Raw genomic sequence first — 25542 nt, forward strand, 5'->3', positions numbered from 1 at the left:
AATTTGTATAAACGGAGGTTGTAATCGAGAATGACGGAAAGTACATAACATTATTTTATCATTAACACAAAGAAAAGTTAGCCTTAGCATGTAGCTACCTACTATCATGTGTGCTGATAATTGATCATTTTGTGGTAAAGTAAAAGTGTAGTAAACATTAGTATACTTAAGGTACATTTTCAAAGGCTCTAACAGTAACCCCGCCCCCAGCCCCACCCACAGCACCTGACGCAGGCAGTTTTTAAGTTTAGACCAGAAATGTTTTGGTGCTACTTAAGAACCATTTTTCCTGGTTCAGAGCCTGTGCTTTGGCTGTCGGACTGGTTTCAAATTAGGCTCTGAACCAGCACTCAAACTGCCTTGGTGGAAAAGGGGTATTAGTGACTAGCTTAGTGATAAGCATGATTTTCTCAAACCTTTGGGGTTAAGGGTTTAAGTCCCACCTGTGCCTGGAGTTTTCCCAGTGCTTTGTGTGTGTGTGTGGTCGTGGTTGGTTGTTTGTTTTGGTTGTTTTTTCCAGAAAAGGGTTCTTTATATAAATGGAACATGTTGCACACATTCTGTACACATCTCAGGCTTTTCATGTACTTGTGTGTGTGCTGTGACAATCCTATTATGAGACCGCTGATGAAAATTGATGAGCTGACAAAAGTGGAATAATCTGCAACGGTCTCTCTTTTCTCTGTCGAGTTCTGTGCTGTCAGCTTCATAAAAACACATCCCCATTGTTTCAATCACAAACACACAACCAAAAAATAACACTAATCTCCGTAGCCGGCCGTGATGCCAAGACGTGAATCACATCGTGTACATTTCAAGCAGGTTTTACCTTTTGACTCTGATTGAAAGCTTTGTATATACAGTTTAAAAGATGCTCAGCGAATGTGGAGCCAGAAGGTACTGAATGTTCCAAGATGGACAAAGTCAGACAAAAACCCTCTTTATATGACGTTTAATCGATCATTCTGCTTTATTCCTTTAACTCTCCTGTTTCCCAGCATGCCTTGGAGCTGCAGTTGGCGGTGGCGAATGTGCTACAGTTGTTGGTCCATTCTGAGAGAAACCAGCAGGTGCTGTGTGAATCCGGTCTGCCGTCACGCCTGCTACAGCGCTGCAGCTGCGCCATGAGTGACGAGGAGCACCCACTACACCCACCGCTGCAGAGGACCTTCGAGAGGCTCGCCTCGCAGAACCTGCAGCCCATGGCGCTCCGGTCAGTCTGAAACCGAGCATCCTGCAAAATAACCTCATAAACATTGCAGTGCGTTATCAGCTAAAGCACTAGGACTCGACAGCATCCAGGGCAAACAGTATTAAAGCTGTTTTTTCCAGTGATGGTGAAACTTTAAGTAGTGACTGACTGTGTCATGTTATATTAGTTCATGGTGTAGTGACTTTGAGTCAGAGCTCAGGTGGGAAGTCATCGAGCATTTTGCTGTTAAACCTGATCTTTTAGTATATTTGTATGGCATTCTGGAAAATTCCATCAGATATGCTGATGTCACTTTGGTTAAATTCTGGCGAAACAACCAAAAATCAGCTGTTATATCCCATAAATATGCTTGCCCAGGATTTCCGCAAATATCACATTGATGTGTAAATGTGCTTAGTAAAGATGTGTAGAATTCTTTGTCTATTAACAGCACTAAGATCAACTCAGCGTGTGATTAGACTCCTGCTGTCAGAATGTTTATGATGCTCCTACTGTACATCATCAAGACAGAGTAGAGCGCTTACTTAGTCTGTACAGATCGAGTCATCAGAAAGAGAATAATAACAAGAACCTGTAGCGAACAGAATAGAAGCGTGTGAATTGCTCAGTGTTTATTTCTTTATTAGATTATTAGTGTGAAAAATGATGAGTGACAATTTGGTAGTCTTTCTTTATGTAGTTTTTTTTTTTTACTAGGATTCGACCTAGTAAAAAAAAATCTTCAAAATGCAACCTTTTTCGTTTATAAGTTTGGAATAAATAGGTTTTAAAAACTTGTTAGTCAGCTTCTGGAAGTTCTGTAGTTTCCGGGGTTGTTGTTATGCTGTTACTCGTCTGCTGAAACAGCGGTTTCTGTGTATTAATGCATCGTACTAGGTAGGGCTGTGCAATTAATCGCAATCACAAAAAAATCACGATTTAAGCACATGCAATTTCTAAACCGCATAAGGCTGCAATTTTTATCTATTAAGATGTTAACCAATCAGAGCTCACGCACAGTTTTGTACTATCAAGTAGATAGCACTACTGTACAGTATGTTATTTCATTGTGAAATCTGCGCACTGAAAAACCGTTTTGAAGTTTATTTATTATGACTGGAATTTAGTTTAGTTAATCTTAATTTATTTTATGTTGTCTGTTTTAAAGACAATTTTACTACAGCTTTGTTTATTAAACTATGAATACTATGTTATTTCATTGTGAAATGTTTTGTTATGCACTTCTTGTGCACTGAATACAAAAGCAAAAACAATTGCCAAAATCGCAAATAAAATCGCAATCACAATATTCATTCAGAATATCGCAATATGATTATTTTGTCCATATTGCACAGCCCTAGTACACCAGGGGTTGCTCTTAAAAACAGTTTTTATTAATGAAATAGAAAAGTACTGCTATATAATGCAGATATTGTCAAACCACTTGAGATATCTGGCTGTTATTCTTGGTTAGTATCAGTTATTTTTTTATTTTTTAAGATGCTGGACATGACATGGCATGTTAGCTAATCAGCGTACTAGGGTTAGCTCATTTCTAATTATATTCTAACTATAATTATCAGGAAAGCTCAACCAACATAAAGCTTCCACATCTGCTTATTGTTCGAGTTTAGACATAACACAAAATCTTCTCTGTAACTACTATCATAACGATCGCAGATCATCTAATTCTATGCACACATGCAGTCTGGAGCGTCTGAGTGAGATTATTAAAAGTCAGCTCTGCTCCTTATCTCCTCATCTAGCTTTGATTCACTGTGTAAATAAAATCATCCCCGGTGCGTGCCTGATTATACCAGAAGACTTTCCCTGGCTCTCAGAAGCTCACAGCACTCTGCAGGTTCCTTCTATTAAGACAAAAACCATCAAATTTGTCAGGGTTCAGTATTATTTAGAGATCTCCATGGGTTGTCTTTAAGAATCGCGTGGTCAGATTAATGTTTTTAATTTTCCGCATGGCTGCTCGGCCTTGATGGAGGACGCAGATGCCCTCCACTAGCAAGGTCTGTATTTTGGGCTCTTGCATCTCATGTGTCTAAGTGTGAGACACGGAATAGAAAGAAACCGTTTGCCGTGCGTTAATCCTCGATAGCACTTAAGTTCAAGTGGTCGTGGCTTGAGGTTTTTCTGCTGTTTAAATTGGGTTATTTTTTCACGTTTAATAACGCAGGCTTTTGCTGTACTGTGAAATCAGAAGGATCTCTGTTGGCATTGCCTAAGCAGTAGGTGTGTGATGATAAACTGTTTTAAAAAATCTAATGGGAAAATCGACAATCTGCCAAAATCCAGAACATTCAACATAACAGAAAGGAAAACGGTTAAAATCAGATTTTACTCGAAACACAACACGTCAATCAACAATCCTTGTACATTTCCCAAACAGCTAAAACCATTAACTGTTTTTTCTTGATATGTTTTCCATGTTTTCTTTTAATTGTTTGTCATTTTTACAGGGAGTTTTTGCGATTAGGGAATCCTTTAAACTGCGGTGCATGGGACAAAAAGCTCCTGAAGCAGTACCGGGTTCACAAGCCAAGTTCCCTGAGTTATGAAGCTGAAGCAAGAAGTAAGTATAACAGATGATCCATGCAGAAATTTCTGCTTTGCACTGTTTTTTTTTTTTGACCAGTGATAACGTTGACCTTTTTTAAGCTGCTCAGTTCTTTTTTTTTCTCTGCTTGTGAAACGCTTCCTCCGGCTCATTTAGGTCTGTGTAGTCTCCTGTAGTTCTGTGTTGTCCTGGAGGTTCTCTGTTTCTTTTCACTGCGTATTGAACCAGTTGATTCTGTTCATATGGCAATAAAGCTACTTGACTTGAACACTATGCAGTTAAAGGTGGGGTCTCCGTTGTTTGAGAAATGCTTCAGAAAAGCGAGTCGGCCCGACAAACAAAACAAAAACAAAACTAACGTGTAGCCAATGAGCAGAAAGGGGCGGGTCTTGTCAATATGGGCGGAGAGAGTGTTCAGTGCGCATGTGTGACATTAGCAGGAAGCGGTTACAAAATTGACAAGGAGGATAAAAACAAAGAAAGAAAGATAGTTAATATAGAATCAGCTTTCCAGCACTGGAGAGAACTGAACGTTTTCCGCGTGAAACGGAGATAAACCTTTCACGGTACAACACAAAGTACTACAAAAACACATTTGTATTACATAGTATTATTCATTGAGTTCATTTACTGATAAAAAATATCCCCTCGGTCAGCTGCCCCAACACATTCCACCATAATACTTGTCTGGTGTATGTGTGGGCGGAGCTATCAAAACAGAGGTGGGACTAATTTGGGTTGGGGCGTGTTTGTTTTGGTGATTTCAAATTTCAACATTGGCATTCAAACATCGGAGACCCCACCTTTAAGGTGGATTTCTCTCCCTTGAATCCGAGTGTGATTCAAACCCAACTTAACCAACCTTAACCACTAGGCTACCTCGTCCCAAATGATCGCTTCTGTTATTGATAAGCATCCTGTGAAAACATACAATTACCTGTACATCATACAAAGCATTCTTCACTCATCTTCATGCCTATAATTTGAAATGACCTTGATAGAACGATGCAAGCTGTCTGGCCATTTTAAACAGAATGCAATCCCTTTTAATAAATCATCTGTAGTTCCTTCTGGAAAACCTAAAGCTGATGATGACGTTCAAATGACAACAGTTTTGGTACCTGACTTTAGGACATGGATGTAGTTTTTACCCTCGCATTGCTAAATGATTTGTTTTAGCTGATTTTAATTATGTTAAGAAACGCATACAAGCTGTTCATTAGAAATGCCCGGCAAAACTGAGGGAAAAAAAAAACGGTTACTGTTGTTTTTTTTAGACAGCATGACCGCATCTATGGAGGGTTTGGGGATGGACAGCGTGTTTGCGGTGAGCGAGGAGAGCGGTCCGTACCGCATCAGCCGGAGCTTGGTGCGCTCAGCCGAAGCCAGCGCCGTGCCCCTGACACGCGTCAAATGTCTGGTGTCCATGACTACGCCACACGACATCATCCGCCTGCACGGCTCCGCCCTCACGCCGGCCTTCGTCGAGTTTGATACAGCGCTCGAGGGGTTTGGGTAAGTGTTTAAAAAGTTTGCCTTTTATTATAGCCTTCATTTTAGAATATTGTAACAGACACGAATGCTTGTAATATGGAACGGAGAACAATGTGTGTGTGGAAGTCTGGGAAAAACTCCGAACAACAGTTTTTATGATTTACTTTGTCCATTAAATGTTGAGTAAATAAAGGTGTTTAGTTGGTAATTTGCCGGTAACCTCAGCCAGCTTTCCTCACTCAGTCAATGTCATGCTTTTAAGGTGTTAGTTTGCGTGCCAATGGGAATTGAACACAATCCTACTAGTATAATTTGAGACAAAAACATCTGTAAACATCTAAGTGCAGCTTAGAAAACATTTCAGGTTTCCACCTGCTTTTTGCTTAAGATAATCCAGGGATGTTGTGTGTACGTTCTCTAAATAGCTCCTCTTTTTTTTTTTTATTGAACATTTATTATGATTTATGAGGACGCAGCGAACCAGCTGCATTCCTCATTAGTATTCTGCACTGTTAGTAATGCTGTGTTCAAAAGTATACTTTAGTCATTTTTCATAGCAAACATCAATTATAAGAATCCATTCAGTTTGGTTTATTAAATGTAGTTTGCTCAGTGTATACGATTTATACGTCGAAACGCTTCGATAGTCAATATTAACTGTAGCTCCAGGTGTGGTAGGCTTCATCGTCTCTACATGATCGTACACTGTCATGATACCCAGTGACGGTTACTATGACGTTTAACTACCTCCTCATCAATACACAATTCCCAGACTGTATATTTATAATCACACCCGTCAGTGTCAAACAAATGAGGAATCTGGTTCCTCTCAAAGTTTCTTCCTCCTCCTTCTTTGGAGTTTTTCCTCACCTCAGTCACCTCATTAGGGATAAATACAAACACATTTAATATATAAGTCTAATATTAGTCTTGAACTCTTGTATGATATTAATCTTTGTATAATATTCGCCTTATGTTCTGTAAAGCTGCTTTGGGACAATCTCCGTTGTTAAACACAAATGAATTGAATTGGATTGAAAACATTCAGAAATACAACAAATACACGCACATTTCTTTTTGTCCCAGTAAAATAGACATGAGCTTTGTGCGAATCTGGAACAATTTACAGAGGTGTATCGAAGGAACTCTCCAATAGAAACGGACACTTTGTTGAAGCCCCGCCCCCTTTCACACTGACGTACGATCTTGAGCAGGCTTTCATTTATCGTTTATTCATTTATCCACGTGAGATCGAATTAGCTAACATTACATAGAGCTCTTTTTAAGAGTTTTTGGCTAAAAGAAAAAGGAAATGACGACTTTACACTTAACACTTCACAAATTACGCGGATGCCGAAGACATTTAGTTATTACGTTTGCCGGATCAGATCAACAGATCAGTCATGAATTAGACAACCTTTTTGTTAAACCACTATATTCAGTAACTTTTTTGTTGTTGTTTGTCTTTCTTTTTTAACTCCACAAAAGTTTAGTAAAGTTTAGTTTTATTATTATTTATTATTTACTTATGACTCTAGCTAATTATATTATTAAGCCCATAACCTTCAACTGTTTCTGGACATTTCGACATAGATTGTTATCAGGGCAAATATGTTTATGTTATCTGAGATTTCTCACTACAGGATGTTTTCGGTTTTGCAGTTTTGCTTACTTCAGCCTGCTTGAGTAATGATTATATCTGTACATATCCTGGTGATATCTATCTACATCTTGTTTCCTCTATTAAACCAAGAAGAGATGTAGAATCTAATCTATAGGCCTTCTGTTCTACAGTACAGTAATGTACAGAGCACATGTCTGGAGTCAGTGTATTATAGCTATTGAAGGTGAAAGATGAGAGTACTGAAAGAGGAATTCTGGGAAATCTGGCAACACCAGTGGCAGTTTAATTGGTTAATATTTTAGAATAGTGTCTGCTCAGTTTGCCTTTAAAGGTGCTAGTGAGCAGGATATTCTGGTCACGCTGTCCCACATTAGCATACACATGTGCACACACACACACACACACACACCTCCATCTGCCTCAATGAAATATTCATTTTAACTCGTTTCTTATCAGGATCAGCGGAGCGGCTTAATGGAGTAGTCACGGCTGCACTTGAGCTTCTGTAGGCTCACTGGGAAAGGGAAAGGCATTAGCATATTTGTAGCCCCAATGTGCGAGCGCACACACTCGCACACTCACACACACACACACACACACACACACACACAAATGTGGTTGTGTCTAGTTTTTTAGTCACCAGTAATAGGTTTGAGGCTGCATCTGTTAATCCAGCCTGATAATATCAGAAGCATGTGCATTTGGAGTACACTGGACTCTGTAGGGACGATGTTGGCAGCTGTAATTAGAACTGCTAACTGTCTGATTTATTATTCCTTCATATCACAGAGCATTTCCATTTCCCACTCATGGCTTTATTTCATTTCACTCATTCTGATACATTACGCTTTCTGTAGTTGCAGCTTACACAGGAGAGGAGCGTCGTAGACATTTTGACAGTCGATATCTGATCACAATCCCAGCTGATTAGGCTTATGTCCATTTCTGTACAACACGCAGCTACGCGACGACTTGATCAAAGTGTGACACGGACCGCATGACTGTTTTTGCTTTTGGTTCCTTATCCAACATAATCTTTGATGGGAGAAAGCCTGGGCAAGCTTTAAATGATGAAACATACCATACATCTAAACATTCATGCAGTTATCTAATCAGCTAATCATGTGGCAGCAATGCAGTGCAGAACAAGCCAACGTGCTGATACAAGTCAGAGGCTTCAGGTAACATTTTCACACACTGCAGTCTATAGAGCTTTCTCACAACCGTGTCAACATGGACCAGAGAATGTTAACTACATCTTGTGAAATCCGTTCAATGAAGAATCGAGGCCCGGCCCAGTGTTATTCTGCTGTTCTTAATAAAGTGTTTATGGGTTAGAGCAGGGGTCGGCAACCTTAAACACTCAAAGAGCCATTTGGACCCGTTTCCCACAGAAAAAAAAACAACACCACAGGGATCCACAAAACCCATTTGACATGTAAAATGAAGATAAGACTGCATATAGCATTTTTTACCTTTATGGAAAGTATAGAAAAAACTGTAGTGTGTTGCATTTATGAGATCAACAAACTGCTACAGAGTAAACGAAATCTTATTTCTGCAGGCAAACAAAAATATTTTGAACAGTTTGAACTATCCTTAACAAAAAAAGGGTTGAAGGTTATTGTCAAATAAAATGTTCAATGTCTAATTGAGTTCTCTTCGTATTCATGACATCGAAATTTTAACTTGCCGGCTGCAGCAAACCAAACCAAGTCGGCAGTTTCGACGCATATTTTGAGCGACAAACAAATTAAACACAGTTTATTTTAATGTTGCAAGAGCATCATAATCTTAGAATGACATTGTTTTTAAAAACTAACTAACTAAAATAAAATAAATTTAAATTAAATATTTATTTTCCAAATCTACAGGGAGCCGCAGCAAAGGGATGAAAGAGCCACTTGCGGCTCCGGAGCTGCGGGTTGCCGACCCCCGGTTCAGAGTGTCGAAATATGTTAGATGGAAACTGTTTTCCATCTATCACACATTTTGAAGCAGATTTTTGAACATTTTCTGCTTTTAGTTGCAGATAAATGCGAGTGTTTTTTTTTTCTTTCCTATTTCCTCTTTTTTGCTCAAGGCTGCTATTAGTACATTTTGCCCCAGGATAGAAAAAGGAGCAGAGAGAGGTTGTTAAAGCATGTTTTGAACCAAATTTTCCTGTACAGCAGTCTCCACGGAATGGTATTGAGAGCTAAAAAAGCATCCAGTGATCAGAAAATCTGCAGGTATAAATGCATTGCTGATGAGAAGTCCGAGCGTAATGGTCATACTCTGTAAATGGCTAGTCAGCTCCGTGGTGAGCAGAAGAGCGTCTCAGAACACAAAAAACCCTCCCAGTGATATCAGTAAGTGAAATATGAGGCTACAACTGAAGGTAAGACAGTGAATTGAATGTCCACTGTCTACATGTTAGTTACGCGAAACGTCCACTGTCTGACAACAGTGAAGCTTAGTGAAGATCTCAGGTCCACCGAGTGTCTACTGCTGGGTCTTTAAACAAGGCTCTTAACCCTCAATTGCTCAGTTGTATTAAAAAAAAAAGATAGGGAAAAAAATGTAAGTCGCTCTGGATAAGGGCATCTGCCATACGCTGTAAATGTAAATAGAACCGTTATGTGTACATTTTTTTTCACTCCCCCAGGTGCTTGTTTTTGCCAAGCCTGGCGCCTCACAACGCACCATCCAACAACACCAACACATCTGGAGTGAACGACGGAGCTGTCGTCAGTGGCATGGGGAACGGTCAGTATCTACACACACCCAAAGCACTGACTCAGCAGACAGTACCTACTCAATCTCAGCTCGTATCCAACAAAGCGATTCAGCTGCTGATAAAGACAAAGGAGTTGAGACAAAGTTAGACAAGAAAGGACGAGAGGTCTTAGAGTACAGGAGTGATGAGCAGTGGTGCAGACAGAATACTAAGAGGCATCTGAGAGCTTAGGAGAGAATGACAAATGTCTACATGCAGTGACTTATAGAAGTGTGTGTGTGTGTGTTGAGTTTGTGTGCTTTAAGCCTTTTCTCAGCACCGCTGAGTGGCAGTATTATGTAGTATTAATGCGATGATGCAGGCTCCACTGCAGAGCTTTTTAGATCCCTCGTTCTCTTTCCTGTTTCCCTATCTTTCGCACACCCCGCATAGATGGATGTCTCTGACTCTCTCCCAGTTCTCTCTCTCTCTCTCTCTCTCTCTCTCTCTCTCTCTCTCTCTCTCTCTCTCTCTTTTTCCAACTCGGGCCTCTGTTCTTATCCTTCCTCCCTGGGGAAAGTAAATGGATGTTTTCAGTATTTATAGACAGACTTCTGCAGCATGTTCTCTGACCTAGTTTTCTGTGCATGATGTCGTCACTGCCACTGGCTGAAGAATTTTCATTCACATTTTCACAGGCAGCCCGAAGCCTCAGATCTCTGCCTTGCTTTTGTCACTCTGTAAGGTATCTGATGGCTGGAATAGAATGCAAACAATGTATGGTTTTGGATCAGAAATTTTGTGTCTGTGTGCGTGTGTGAGTGAATGTGCGTGTGTGAGTGAATGTGCGTGTGTGAGTGAATGTGTGTGAGCGAGTGAGTGTGTGTGCGCGTGTGTGAGTGCGAGTGTGTGTGTGTGTGAGTGCATGTGCGGGCGTGTGCGCGTGTGTGCGAGTGTCTGTGCGGGCGTGTGCAAGTGAGTGTGTGTGCGCGAGTGTGTGCGAGTGCGTGCGTGCATGTGTGTGTGTGTGAGTGTGTGTGTGAGTGAGTGAGTGTGTGCGTGTGCATGCGAGTGAGGAGAGAGTGCATGCGAGAGTGGTTGTGCATGTGAGTGTGTGTGTGAGTGTGCGTGAGTGTGCGTGAGTGTGTGTGTGTGTGTATGTGTGTATTTCTGTCACTCATTATTAATAATTTGGCTTTTTTACTTACTCAAAGACACCTAAAATACCCTAGCGAAATATTTTTCACATTTCTTTGCCTATAGCTCTTGTATTTGTAACTGGTGCATGTCTGGGGAGATTTTTTTAAATTTAGACCATTATTCCAGTTAAATCCCACTGATAAGTAACAGAGAAAAATCAGTACTTATGGTTCATTTAGAAGTGGATTTGATTCCTCACTGCACATATTTAAACAGACAAAGATTCTGCACATATGTATTGTACGTCTGTACAACTCTTCATTCAGAACAGAGCACATCATCACTGCAGCTCTGTCTCAGTCTCAGACCAGCAGGTTTTTTTACCTTCACAAACAAACCACACCAAGCAGGAAGACGCAGCAGTGTTGCGTTCACACGGAATAAATGCTTCAGATGCAAACCTTGCCCACACTCTCTAAATCTCTGAATAAATACAAGAATGTACAAAGGATTATGTGTCTTGTCATTCTGAGCTTCTTCTCCCAGAGCACTTGAATTCAGCTTTGTGTTTATAACTTATTCCTGATCATTCACAGGTGAGCGCTTGTTTCCTCCACCGTCAGGCCTCAGTTACTCCACCTGGTTCTGTGTGGAGCATTTCAGCACGTCTCCACACACACACCCAGTGCGTTTACTGACCGTCGTGAGGAGAGCCACGGCGTCCGAGCAGCACTACGTCTGTCTGGCCATCGTTCTCTCAGCCAAAGACCGCTCGCTCATCGTCTCCACCAAGGAGGAGCTGCTGCAGAGCTACGGCAAGTCGCTTCGTGTTCACACCGGTCACCACCGGCTTCATCACACACACCGACGTGTTTAGGTGTAATTATTTAGTAGTGTATCTGTGATCACTTTTCATCGCTGTTATGTCGTTCTACACGGTGTTTGTGTTGTGTCCTATTGCGAGACTTTTCTTTATACTTAGGTTTTTGGTTTTTTTTTTAGACTTAATGAAATAAATCCTATAAAGTCCCAGCTTAATATTCAGTTCAAGAACATCTTTAAGCACATCTTTCAACTATGAATTATTCAGTTTCTAGTGTGAAAATAATAGAAGATGTGTGTATGTAAGAATGAGGCATGTAGGTCAGGACCTACGGGAGTTTTAGGGAGTTAAGAGGGTGTATGACTGATATAGTGTATATGGGCCAAAGATGAAAAGGGTTTATTTAATAGCAAAATAATTCATTATGGGTATGTAATTATAAAATATATATAATAAATGTGATATAAATTATAAAATCTATTTCTTCTTATTTATTTATAAATATTATCTGACTGTTATTCTTTGTAAGGATTACAGAGATTTCTTTTTTTACTTACTGAAAGACAATCTTGCACTTCTGTTTATACATTTAATCGATAACAGAGAAGTAAGAACGCAACGTTCGATTTGTTTCTGTCGTTAATTTTCTTTGAAATAAACCAACCTGAAATACAAATCAGGCACTTTTTCATGTGATGTTCACTTCCTGTGTGGTTCGTTCTACAGCGGACGACTTCAGCGAGGAGTCGTCGTTCTACGAGCTGCTGCCGTGCTGCGCCCGTTTCCGCTGCTCTGACCTCATCAGCGAGGGCCAGTGGCACCACCTGGTGCTGGTCATGAGCAAAGGGATGCTGAAGAACAGCATGGCTACACTTTACATCGACAGCCAGCTGGTCAACACAGTCAAGGTGAAACACACGACACGTTCGTGTTCCTGGAGTTTATACACCAGGTTCAGATTTCTTTTTTTTTAGATCGTATTAGCATTTTCTGTTGAGTTGATTTGTCCACTGTGCAGTAATTGTATTCAGTAAACAGCTTCTCCATGGCTCATAATACTGAATTATAGCTATTAAGTCTCCATTTTCCAGCTTTCACACTTTGTCCAGTGTTGCCTGTTTTCTGTGTGCTTGTTTTGTGTCCCTGATCTTTCCGTTCTGTTCAAGCCGTTACGATTTTTTTTTTAATACAACATAGTTAAAGTGGATATAAAAAGCAATTATTTAAAAAATAAAAATAAAAAAATAAAGGGTTTTCGAATACCCAATAAATCTTATAATCAGTGGATTTTAAAATCTAAATGTCTGTTTCTTTAATTATATATAAATATAGTTGACTGCATGTCTTTCTTTTAATTAAAAAATATATATTTAGGCCATCCTTAAAAATATTCTTGTTTGCCGTTACCCGACCGACCCTGTCAATTTAGGACCGACTCAATTTTTTATTTTTTTTGCTTTAAGTCCGACCGACTTGCTGGTTGTAAATTTGCGTTAAGACCGACCTTTTTTTGTTTTTTACTCTTCAAGCAACTAATACAAAAGCAATGAAATAATACTAACGTGTTCGGGCACCATAATACATCAAAAAGATTCATTAAAACAGCTCGACACCGCTTTAACTTGGCACGAAGTTCTGGAAAAACATTGAAAAAATAAGGTTTGCAATGATGCACCCGAAGGCACGGGTTGCAGACCCAGTCAGTGATGTCACGATATGCTAATTTGTTTAAAGTCATACCTATGTAATCACCATCACCTTTTTTTTTTTTACATTGAAACTTGAAAAAAAATATATAGACCTACCTACCGACCCCTTTTTTTTTTTCTTTTCTTTTTTTAAACTGTTACTGCAAACCAAACTATTTTTAAGGATGGCCTTAATATGTTGGCTTTGTAGAAACTAACATTCTATTTATCAAGAGTAACCCCTCCCAGGGCTTTTGAGCCACATGCACCAAATTCGGATATGTTGTAGAACCTGGTCTGAAGATTTATGCTGTTACTTACTAAGTGATCCGAGTACCGGTACTTCTCAAATTGGCCTTTTACCCCATAGACTCCCATTATAAATTTTGGAGGTTTATAACTCGGCAAGCTTTCCAACTATATACACCAAACTCAGCCAGCTCCTTTAGGGTGATTCTCTGAACAGAGTTTTAAATTGGTGTACCGACTGGCCTTTTGGTTGTGCCGCAGCCCCGCCCCCAAAATATGCAAAATCAAAAAACTTTCTACAACATGGACATGTGACAAATCAAAACACTCAGAACAATGAGGGGAACTTCCTAACGGGTATTCTGATGTTTATAATTTTTTTTTTCCTGATAATTTTTTTTTTAGAGCTGAACTGAGTTTAGCAATATAAGCTATGCCTGTGTCGAAATTTATCACACCTCTGTTGTGGTTCTGATCTAAAGTCAGATAAAGCGACAGAGTAAACCACCACACAAACCACACAGTCACCTCAAGCCACTTCCTCCGTTTCACCTACTCGACTTAACACTCTGTCTTTGTCACTAGCTCCACTACGTGCACAGCGTGCCCGGTGGCTCTGGAGCCGCTAACGCTCCCGTGGTGAGCACGGTGTACGGCTACATCGGGTCTCCTCCTGCTCAGCGACAGATTTCCTCTCTGGTGTGGCGTTTAGGACCTACACACTTCCTGGAAGAAGTTCTGCCTGCTGCCAGCGTGAGCACCATTTACGAGCTGGGACCTAATTATGTGGGCAGCTTCCAGGCCGTCTACTTGCCTTGTGAGTTATTTAAGGACAAACAAATGTTTATTCTTTTCAACATAATCACATGGACTTTTATTATAAGCAGGTATTTAGGTAAAGAATCTGTGCTGTAGATGTGGTACAGTTAAGGATTAGGTCAGGAACTGGTGTCCTATTCCTATAAATCCATAGAAATCTGAATGAAAAAGGAACCGTACGATGTCGTTTTAGTATGTAATATGCAAAAAGAATTCTTAAGCAGAGATCCTTCATGTTTCTCTCTGCTAGAGGTTTGCAAATTCACTGTTGCCATGGCAACATTCGAGCAAACCCTCGACTCTCCAAAAAGAGAATTAATCGCATTAATTCAAGTCCACAGTTTCCATGCCGAAACCTTCATTTTACGCATCTGATGTTGACTTTGTGTATTTGTTTAACGTATCAGGTAAAGACTCGAAGACCGAAGCTGTTCCTCCGTGTCCTGTATCGCTTGTTCCAGAGGAAAAAGTGTCCTTCAGCCTCTACGCTCTCTCCGTCTCTTCCCTCACGGTGGCAAAGATCCGCAAGGCCTACAACAAATTGGACAGCAAAGCCATCGCCAAACAGGTGAACAACCTTTCTGCTCTGTACAGGATTACCCGTAGCATATCATTAAAAAAAAAAAAAAGACACCGAGATCAAATTCAATAACTAAATAGATACAATGACCAACCTGTCAATATTCAATGAGAGATCAATGTCCTGTCATGCTTTTTTTAAATTAGTAGATTCATTTCTATTACATTTAAACATTAGCACATATGCAGTCTTTTTTTTATTATTATTTGTTATGTACCACATATTGCACTCATACTGCACTAGCATGATGTACTGTTGTATGAGAAATGTTTTTCCTCAACAGTCTTATTAGTATTCCACATATGATTAGATTAAATCGGTGCTCGGGCAGCAGGCTCGGATTTTGGACGAAGTTTGTAGGAGAAGAGAAATTGCGCAGTCAGCAGAATTGCAGAAGAGCAGTATCAGCAAGTCACTGCGTCTCTGCACAGCCAGGTGTGTTATAGTCAGGACAGAATAACATGAAGATGGAGTTTGGTCCCAGGTGGCACTTTTGGGTAAAAGTCGTTAAAGAAGTGTCCCACTGGCAATAACTAATATAATCCTAGGTGAAGGTGATGTTAAAGGTGATGACTTGGGGCAAGTCGTGGCCTAATGATTAGAGAGTCTGACTCGTAATCCTAAGGTTGTGGGTTCGAGGCTCGGGCCGGCCACGACTGAGGTGCCCTTGAGCAAGGCACCGAACCCCCCAACTGCTCCCCGGGCGCCGCAGCATAAATGGCTGCCCACTGCGCCGGGTGTGTGTTCACGGTGTGTGTGTGTGTTCACTGCTGTGTGTGTGCACTTTGGATGGGTCAAATGCAGAGAACGAATTCTGAGTATGGCTCACCGTACTTAGCCGTATGTCACGTCACTTTCAATTTCACTTTTCACTTTCTTATCGGTGTTTAATTGTACGTGAGTATTCGGTCTATGTGCTCTTTACAGCTTGCAGTCTCATCTCACGAGAACGCCACTCCAGTGAAGCTCATCCACAATGCTGCAGGCCATCTGATCGGACCAGCCAGGACCATCGGCGCCGCCGTGATCGGCTACCTGGGTACATGCAGTTTTTTTTAAACTGTTTTACAGCTATACTATTTCGCTATGTTAATTCTGCTAAGTGGAATTGTGGATTTTCTCCCTGTCCTCCTATGCAGGTGTGAGAACCTTTGTACCCACCCCAGTGGCAACAACATTACAGTATGTAGGTGGTGCTGCCGCCATCCTTGGCTTAGTTGCAATGGCGTCAGACGTGGAAGGGCTGTACGCAGCCGTCAAAGCTCTGGTGTGTGTGGTCAAGAGCAACCCGCTGGCCAGCAAAGAGATGGAGCGCATCAAAGGCTACCAGGTGAAGCCTCACTGTTAATGCTTGAATTAACTCACTGGAGAATGACTCACTGTTATGCATTGTTATTAGAATTGTTACAGGTAGTATAACACCTCTCTGTGTCTGTCTGCAGTTGCTGGCCATGTTGCTAAAGAAGAAGCGCCCACTATTAAACAGCCACATCCTGCATCTGACCTTCTCATTAGTGGGCACAGTAGACAGCGGCCACGAGACTTCCATCATTCCCAACTCCACCGCCTTCCAAGACCTGCTCTGTGACTTTGAGGTACAACCACTGCACGTCTCTAGTGCTGTTATATGACTGTGTATTCTGTTTTCTTCTCTTTAACCTGGTCTAGTTTCGGTTAGGATCAGTCTGTTTTCTTCTCTTTAACCCTCTGGGGTCTAAGGGTATTTTTGGGCCTGGAGAAGTTTTGACATACCCTGATATTTGTGCTTTTTTCAGTTGCTTATGAAGATATAAATGGCTAAAGTCTAATATCACTGTAATCAGCACAAACTGGACTTCAATAATATGTGAGCAGCATGTATGTACATGATTGTGTTTTTGAGAAAACAATGTTAATGCGTGGTTAGTGAAAAATGAAACATTATAAATCACTTGAATAAGGCCATAAAACACATACAGAACGTCGGTTCACAGGACTTTTGAGAACTGGATCTTGTATCCTAGTGTTTTTGCTTCAGAATTATTTGAAAATCATCTTGTTTACTCGCTCACAGAAAACAATATATTGATTTAAATTTTCTAAGACACTTTTTGTTTGTAAAGGGCACATGCGAGTAGGCGTCAACTATCATGCATATTAATGTAATTCACACCTGAGAAGACAAAGGCCCGCATAATGAGCTGCATAATGAGCCTTTCAGGTAAGTGTGTGACTGAGAGAGGAGTTACAAGAAAGAATGTGAAGACAAAATAAATGTGTATATTTTGTGTTTGTAGTTTATTTAGAATATTTAACTAGTGCAAACAGTGCCAGACGAGATAAGTACTAAAAAAATCCTAAAATCCACATAAAGTGCATGTGTGCCAGACAAGAGACCAGGCAAACAGACACTATACTACAAGACAGATGCTTAAAATAAATAATAAAGTAACAATATGTATACAAGTAACAGTATTGTATATGACCAATACAATATGGCTCTGTTATCTGTTCTTTAATGGAATCTTTAATGGAATCTGTTAAAACTTGGTGCTTCTTACAGCATTGTTTGGGGGCGTTGATCTTGTTTGCATAGCCCGCTCAGGTAATTTCCATATGAATGGCGCACGCGCGGTAGGTGGGATCACATTAGCGCTAATGAGGTCGAGTCAGAAAAACTGTACCTCTCTTTACTTACATACAGATTGCACAAAAAGACAATATTTGCTTTCGATTTTAATTACCTCATTTAAAAGTAGACATTTCAGGCTTTCGTTAGACATATGTATCATGTTCGTGTGATAAGTATTGGCGGAGTTATCAGTTCATATTTGTAACGTGTTCCAGGAAGATGGTCAAGGACACAGAGATGTCTGAATGCACACCCTGGTTATTTTCTTTATTTGCCAAAAGCACAGCATTTTGTTGTTATTATGAAGGCAGTCAAATAAAAGTAGACACTTCACAGTTTCGAATGATGTATTACATGTATGTGTATGATGATGAATGACGGAGTATTTTAAGTGGATTTCACGTTGAAGAGGAAAAAAGCGCCAAAAACGCGCCGGCGCGCCCAGAGGGTTAACCTGGTTTAGTTTAAGATCAGACTGTTAACCAGGTTTTGATTAGGATTTGTCTGTTTCCTTATTTTGAACCACTTTAAGATGAGAATTAGCTTCCATATGTGAAGTTCATGTAAACCCGAGTATCAGTGAAATCTTGAGGAGGAGCTGTAACAATACTGATTATATACTAATGGTTGTTTGATGCATGGACATTTCCCGATAGCTGCATACACCTTTTTCTCCACAGGTATGGCTGCACGCACCATATGAACTGCACCTGTCTTTGTTTGAGCACTTCATTGAACTCCTGACCGAATCCAGGTGAGACTTTCACTCCAGACAGGACTGATCTTTGAAACAACACTTTTTAGTAAATAATCCTGTTGTCTGCTCATTTGGCTTTAAACAATAAATCCTTTTATGTTTGATATTTAACATTTGTTTGGGTTCTTGTCTTCTAATTGCAGTGAGGCTGCCAAGAATGCTAAGCTCTTGCGGGAGTTTCAGCTGATCCCCAAACTTCTTCTGACTTTGAGGGACCAGACGCTGTCTCAGCCTACAGTAGCCGCCATCAGCAACGTGCTCAGCTTGCTTCTGCAGGGCTTCCCCAACTCCTACGACCTCCTCCGGTACACCATTCACACTCACTCCATGACGGACATGTCGCTTTCAGCAGGACAGGAGTGTACTTTTTAATAACTGTCTACCAGATTATGCAAAAACATCACCAACCTCCATATATAAGTATCTTTTATAAGTCAGTCATTGTTTAGAATCTTTGAACCTTAAATCGTAGCTGTAGTTTAATCAGATTAGATCGTTTTATTTCTGTTGGTCAAATAAAGCTTAAATCTGTTGCTTTTTTCTAAGGGCCATTAAGTGCATTTATGTAAAGTTTAGTGCTGAGCAAATGGTTTCAGGCTCTTTAAAGTACTTTGTGCTTTCATTTTAGGTTCGGTCAGTTCATTTCATCCACTTTGCCCACGTTTGCAGTCTGTGAGAAGTTTGTGGTTATGGAGGTTAATAACGAGGAGAAGGTTGACGGAGGTGAGACTGTGACCACACACACACACACACACACACATACACACACACACACGAATCTGCACATATTAACAGCATTTCTGATTTAAATGCTTGCCCTGCAATGTCTGACCTGTTTCATTTTTGTATGCAAATTGTGAACCGAGATTTCCTCAGCAGTAAATTGTAAATCTAACTTACCTGCATTCTGTCCAGGAAACGAGGAGGATTTCGGAGGTTTGCTCTCCTCCAACATAATCCTACTACGCAATCGACTGCTAGACATCCTGCTCAAACTGCTTTTCAGCTCCAAGGAGAAATGCACCGTTAATGCACAGTAAGGGTTCGGTCCTATTCGTTAACGACCTTAATTTAATTACCGTGAGCATATAATGTAAACTGTCCACTATAAGGAGCACTTTGGATAAAATTTGCTTGCATGAGATCCTTATAACTGCTTCACGGTTTATTCGGATCACATCTCAAGAGCATTTTGAAAGTATCGTTAACAACAAATGAAAGACACGTCACAGAGCCATCAGTTATTCTCGCTGTTATAATGTCTGTCTCTGCTTCCTGTAGGGCGTGCGAGGAGCTCGTACGCACGCTGGGATTCGATTGGCTGCTGATGTTCATGGAGGAACACATTCACTCAAGCACAGTGACTGTGGCTCTTTGGATTCTGGTGGTGCTGCTGAGCAATCAGAGCATCCTCAGCCGCTTTAAAGAGGGGCTGTGCGGAGGAGGCTGGCTCGAGCACACCGATTCGGTGCTCACTAACAAAATCGGCACGGTGCTCGGTGAGCAATGTAACACGTTCTTACAGGGCGCTGCTGTTATACCTAGCTCATAGAAGCTGCATCAATTGCGCTTTGCTTTTTTGTAATAGAGTACTGATGCCAATTCAAATTTATTTCGAATAGCACTTTCGAGAACGGATTTCGTCTCAGAGCAGCCTTGCAGAGATAGATACAGTCAGGATATAAATTGTACATTTGGAAATGTAACCCTAATGAGCAAACCAGAGTCGACAGTCATAAGATGATACAAGGCAGAAAGCTTGAGGAAGCAGGTTCTAAACGGAACATATCCTCACCGGGGTGACCGAAGATAGTGCATAAATCATTTCCCTACTATAAAAATTGCAACCATGTGACCAGGAAATTAATTCGGTTGAAACCTGATGTGTGTTTTGTTGAATCCCTAAACCGTGATGGAGAATCGCAGTCCTCACGCTACGTATTATTGCAAAAGTCTTTGTATCAGCTGCAGTCTAAAGCCATGTTTCTATATGGTAAAATCCTGAGTAATATGGTGTGTCAGAGCTCTGTGTATTGGACAGTGATCACAATCAATCTAAAGCCGACATCCACTCGGTAACTCGGTTAAGTTCCACGTTACCTCCCTTCATTTCTTTCCGTCTGTTGTTTCAGGCTTTAACGTGGGACGCAGTGCAGGTGGCAGGTCCACTGTACGTGAGATAAACCGTGACGCATGTCACTTCCCAGGATTCCCTGTGCTGCAGACGCTGCTTCCCAAGCACACCAACGTACCTGAGCTTTACTTCCTGCTCATGGCTCTGTTCCTGCAGCAACCCGTCACTGAGCTGCCTGAGAGCCTGCAGGTACATGTCAGTATGCAACCTTTTTTCCCCTACTAATCGTTCTAACCGTGTGTCCTCGTACCCGTGTCTTTCTGTCCGTACTGTACCTGTACTGTCCCTTAATTACTCTTTTTCATGTGTTTCAGTCCTCTGGCTACCCTTTCTATCTATTTACATCACTGCACTGCATGCTTACGAAAACATTAACACGAATCGACGGCAGGTTTTCGTCGTTTGGAACGGCAAAAAAAATCTCGGGGTTTAAATAACAATTGTTTATCACTTGTAGCTAAGCAGTTTAGAATCTAAATATAGATTTAGTAGTTAGCACGTTCGCCTCACACCTCCAGGGTCGGAGTTCGATTCCCGTCTCCGCCTCGTGTGTGTGGAGTTTGCATGTTCTCCCCGTGCCTCGGGGGTTTACTCCGGGTACTCCGGTTTCCTCCCCCGGTCCAAAGACATGCATGGTAGGTTGATTGGCATCTCTGGAAAATTGTCCGTAGTGTGTGTGTGTGTGTGTGTGTGAGTGACTGAGTGTGTGTGTGCCCTGCGATGGGTTGGCACTCTGTCCAGCATCTATCCTGCCTCGATGCCCGATGACGCCTGAGATAGGCACAGGCTCCCCGTGACCCGAGAAGTTCGGATAAGCGGTAGAAAATAAATGAGTATATTGTAAAAGCATATAAAAAGACCATAATTTCTTTAGTTTCACTACTAAAACACTTCCCAAATGCGTGTTTAAGATTTTCTCAGCCTTTTTGAACCTTACGTAACATAGTACATAATATTGAAAACATTTAGTACTGATGCACATGCATGCAAGTCCCTTTACTTTATTAGGCCTAATGTACTAATAGTGCAAACTGCAGAGGAAACGTGTCTGTGGCTGGATTACGTTTGTGTCACTGTAGTTTTTTATGGTAATTTGTCTTCATCTTATTTCTGCTTTTGTACATTAGCATCCTTATGTGCTGAATTTAGTCAACATCAACATTAAATAGATCTAAGGAAGAGACGTGTTTCCTGTGTCTGTGCAGTTTGACCTGGACTCCATCTGGACGTTCATCTTTGGGGTTCCAGCCTCCAGTGCCACGGTGGTGGGCTCCATCCACAATGTGTGCACCGAGGCAGCCTTCCTCCTGTTGGCCATGCTGCGCAGCATGCTGAACCTGGTGAGGCCTCTTTTCCTTTGGTTTTCTGAGTGTTCTCCGATCAGTGGGCTGCTGATGTTGCATCATGATTTGGAACTGTATCTGTTATGATAAACTGCTAGAGTTTGCTCAGGTTGTGTCTGTGTTCAGAGAAAATTGGTTTCATCTCTGGGTCAGAAACAAAAAATGGTTTGTATTGTATATCAATGTGTAACATTTAAAAATAAAACCAAGATTTCAAAAAAAAAAAATTAATTATTGATTTGAAAACAGAATTGAATTTTGTTTTATGTCCTTTACACTGACAACCAGACAGCAAAGTTTGGTGGCGTGTCACTTATCAATGGTGTATGGAATGGTTTTTAATAGAATAAAGAACTGCATCATACATTTTATTTATTTATTGCATCTGGTTTTTGACGTTCCTAAATCATGCTTGGGTAATTCTTGTGTGTGTAGCCTTGGCAGTCGGAGGAGGAAGGCTCTTGGCTCAGGGAATACCCCGTCACACTGATGCAGTTTTTCCGTTACCTTTATCACAACGTGCCCGACCTGGCACCCATGTGGCACAGCCCAGACTTCCTATGTGCCCTTGCAGCTGCCGTCTTCCCCTTCAATATCCGGCCCTACTCCGAGATGGTACAGTCTCCTTTTCAACTTTCTCACACTTAATGCTGAAATTATTTTCATTCATTCATTCATTCATTTGTAACCTTTATCCCCAGGTCAGTGATTTGGATGATGAAGCCAGCTCACCAACTGAAGAATTCAAAGCTTTCTCCGGAGACACAGGCATGAACCGCAGCCAATCAGAGTACTGTAATGTGGGTGCCAAGACCTACCTGACTAATCACCCAGCCAAGAAGTACGTGTTCGATTTCATGAGGGTGTTGATCATGGAGAACCTGTGTATGACTCCTGCTAGCAAGCAGACACCCATTTTAGACCTGCTGTTGGAGGTGAGACTCCTTCCTTTTCCCTAATAATTTTCACTGTTTACAAATCAAATTGTTCAGCCGTATCCATTTTTTGCTCTAGCAGGTGTTAAGAAAACAATTAGTTGTGAATAAAAATTCACATAAAGGCAAAACTCCATTAGTTAAACTCTACAATTAAACCCTCAGAAATGCGTTAATGTCCCCAAGACTGACTAAGAATTTAGTATTTAAAATATTTGTACGCTACTCATGTGTGTGCCAAGACATTGTGATATCTTTGTTGTTGTTTCCAGTCTTCACCCGAGCGCTCGACCAGAACCCAGCAGAAAGAGTTCCAGTCCTACATCCTGGATGGTGTGATGGAACATCTCCTTGCTGCTGATGTGCTTCTAGGTCAGGATTTCATTTAAATTACACGAGTACATGCTGAAGCTAACAAATGTTCGGCTTTAAGAATATTACCATATTGCCATATTAACCAATAAACCATATTACTCATGGTTTCATGGTTACGAACTTCTCCCACAGGAGAAGACGCATCGATGCCCATCACCGTTGGCGGAAATTACCAGGTCCTGGTCAACAACGTGTTTTACTTTGCCCAGCGTGTGGTGGACAAACTGTGGCAGGGGATGTTCAATAAGGAGTCCAAACTGGTGGTGGAGTTCATAGTTCAGCTGATCAGCCAGGTGATTAAAATCTCAACCAGCTGGTTTTACATTTCCACCTAGAAACAGTTTACGGTGTAGCGAGAAGAGCGGACGTTATTTACAACCGAAAGAACCAAACCTTCTTGTTTCACCATTTTTTTTGGCTGATGCATTAATCTTGATTTGATAATTTGATTGTATTTAAATCCAAATTGGAGGAAGGGTTTAGGAATTACAGCCCTTGAGAATATATGAGAGTATAGAAAATGAAGATTTTATTTATGATTATATTTATTTGTCCAATTACATTTGAGACACTGAAAATAGGGTGACTGCATAAAAATGGTTGCAGTTCCTGAACCTTTTACTTCAACCCCTTGAACTAAAGCTGAACATCTGCTCTTCAAATGCATCTTGTTTTTTTCCCCTTCATTTTATTCTGGTGGCATACATAGCCAAAAGTATGAAAATTGTGCCTGTGTCCAAATATATATGGACCTAAGTGTGTGTGTGTGTGTGTGTGTGTTTATATACACACACACGTGTGTATATATACACACATACACACACACAAATATATATATTCTCTCTCTCTCTCTCTTTTAACAAATGTTCATGTTAACCGTATCTTAAATAAACATCAGTTCATCTGAACCGTAATCTAAAGTGTTAACAGTGTGTTGCCATGGAAACAAGCTTCTTGTGATGGCTGGCTTCTTCAGGCATTCAGAGCAAGTGAACCTTTCATGCGGGCTGCGAGTTCCATTAAAAACACATTATTAACACAAGTACGAAGAGCGCTGCAGAAAGCCCAACGAGACGCAGTAAACGTTGCATAACTTAGTGTGTTTTGCGCTAACAAGCAGACGAGCATGCATTTAGAGAATGCTGATTGAATTAGCCACATACTCTGGGGGGGAAAAAGCAATGCCTTTTGTTCCCTGGATTTATTACCTTACATGTGATAATGTGGAGTTGTACCGAAGAAACAAAACATTTTTCCGAAGTTATGAGATTCCAAAAATAATGGCACCCTCATTGTGTCTACTACAATTTCTCACTACCATTTATTTATTTTTTTGCTCTTTAGCCTTCTAGACTATTAGACTTTAGACCTTTCACGTGTCATTGAACCAATCTTTTGAATTTGTAACCTTTTTGTCTTCCCATCTTGTTTTTTCGTTTTATTCCCTTTGCATCTTTCATTAGGCGAAGCGGAGGTCCCAGGGATTGTCACTGGATTGTATCTATCACTGCCTGAATCGCACCGTCCTGTACCAACTCTGTCGACCGCATAAAACCGTCCCCCAGCAAGTGGCGCTACTGGACTCGCTCCGTGTGCTAACAGTAAACCGTAACCTGGTGCTAGGACCCGGAAACCACGACCATGAATTTGTGGCCTGCCTTGCACACTGTTTAATCAACCTACACACGGGCAGGTGAGACATATTTACAGAAGATAGACATGAAAATTGTAGAGAAGTCAAGATTATTAGTGTAGAAAGTTTGAAGGGAAGGAACAAACCTGATATTAAATTGTATCCGGTTAGAGTTAAATATGGGAACTGTTACACATAGTCAGTGCTTTTGTTCCAGTCAAATGTAAGCATACTCATATCTACCTGTGTTAAATATCAACGTGTTTACTAGCCTTGTAGCATTCTATCGGGAGGAGATCGAGGATGTGTCCAATCTACCTGTTCATATACAGAATATTTCTAAATCCTGCCATTTTTAATGAAATAAAAAAGGGCAGATGTTCCTAAGACACCCTGAATCATTTCTGCATATTTTCAAAGTGTTAACTTTACAAATTTAGATTGAATGTTAAATAGAGGATTAGTAAGGATGTTTCTTAGGATCGGTTTGAAAGGTAAAATCGGATCTGTGTGAATCGCCTGGATTTTCTGCATCTGAAAATAGTGTTCTGTGGGAAGTGTTATTTAAAACAGCGATGATGAATTCGCTTATGTCAGTCTGTCAGACGTGGTCTTTTTGCGACTGCATTTAAATGAGGTCTCAGCATTCGTATGTGGGTTGGAGAGCGTGTCTTTTTTTCCCCTTCGTCTGTTTTTTATTTTTTTATTTTTTTTTTATCTTTCCCCCTCGAGTCTCTGACTCACACTGGCACACAGCAGCTTGGCGCAGATGATCGTGTTGTCAGGAGACGGTTACTAGGCTGACTCAGAAATCTTCACTTCGAGCTCATGCCGTAGTTTGTCTGAAGGCAAAGATAACGCTTGCGCAGAATCAC

The 25542-nt window shown here is 40.8% G+C and overlaps 1 protein-coding gene across 5 annotated transcripts in view; it reads left to right on the plus strand.

Annotated features, from left to right (window-relative positions):
• wdfy3 (WD repeat and FYVE domain containing 3) overlaps positions 1 to 25542 on the plus strand; it is an 83654-nt gene that overhangs the window by 34877 nt on the left and 23235 nt on the right. For 4 of the 5 annotated variants that reach the window (XM_047818024.1, XM_047818023.1, XM_047818022.1 and 1 more), the window contains 23 exons: positions 999 to 1213; positions 3667 to 3779; positions 5042 to 5279; positions 9530 to 9630; positions 11317 to 11535; positions 12270 to 12451; positions 14066 to 14297; positions 14707 to 14867; positions 15807 to 15918; positions 16019 to 16209; positions 16322 to 16474; positions 18171 to 18244; positions 18391 to 18552; positions 18876 to 18970; positions 19163 to 19283; positions 19529 to 19746; positions 20380 to 20576; positions 21587 to 21721; positions 22160 to 22339; positions 22426 to 22659; positions 22932 to 23031; positions 23167 to 23327; positions 24498 to 24727. In XM_047818024.1, the coding sequence (XP_047673980.1) occupies positions 999 to 1213; positions 3667 to 3779; positions 5042 to 5279; positions 9530 to 9630; positions 11317 to 11535; positions 12270 to 12451; positions 14066 to 14297; positions 14707 to 14867; positions 15807 to 15918; positions 16019 to 16209; positions 16322 to 16474; positions 18171 to 18244; positions 18391 to 18552; positions 18876 to 18970; positions 19163 to 19283; positions 19529 to 19746; positions 20380 to 20576; positions 21587 to 21721; positions 22160 to 22339; positions 22426 to 22659; positions 22932 to 23031; positions 23167 to 23327; positions 24498 to 24727 (3824 nt within the window). The remainder of the gene's footprint in view (positions 1 to 998; positions 1214 to 3666; positions 3780 to 5041; positions 5280 to 9529; positions 9631 to 11316; positions 11536 to 12269; positions 12452 to 14065; positions 14298 to 14706; positions 14868 to 15806; positions 15919 to 16018; positions 16210 to 16321; positions 16475 to 18170; positions 18245 to 18390; positions 18553 to 18875; positions 18971 to 19162; positions 19284 to 19528; positions 19747 to 20379; positions 20577 to 21586; positions 21722 to 22159; positions 22340 to 22425; positions 22660 to 22931; positions 23032 to 23166; positions 23328 to 24497; positions 24728 to 25542) is intronic. The other variant, XM_027162974.2, reaches the window with a different exon arrangement.

The sequence above is a fragment of the Tachysurus fulvidraco genome, chromosome 9 (genome assembly GCF_022655615.1).
Source record: "Tachysurus fulvidraco isolate hzauxx_2018 chromosome 9, HZAU_PFXX_2.0, whole genome shotgun sequence".
Taxonomy (NCBI): Eukaryota; Metazoa; Chordata; class Actinopteri; order Siluriformes; family Bagridae; genus Tachysurus; species Tachysurus fulvidraco.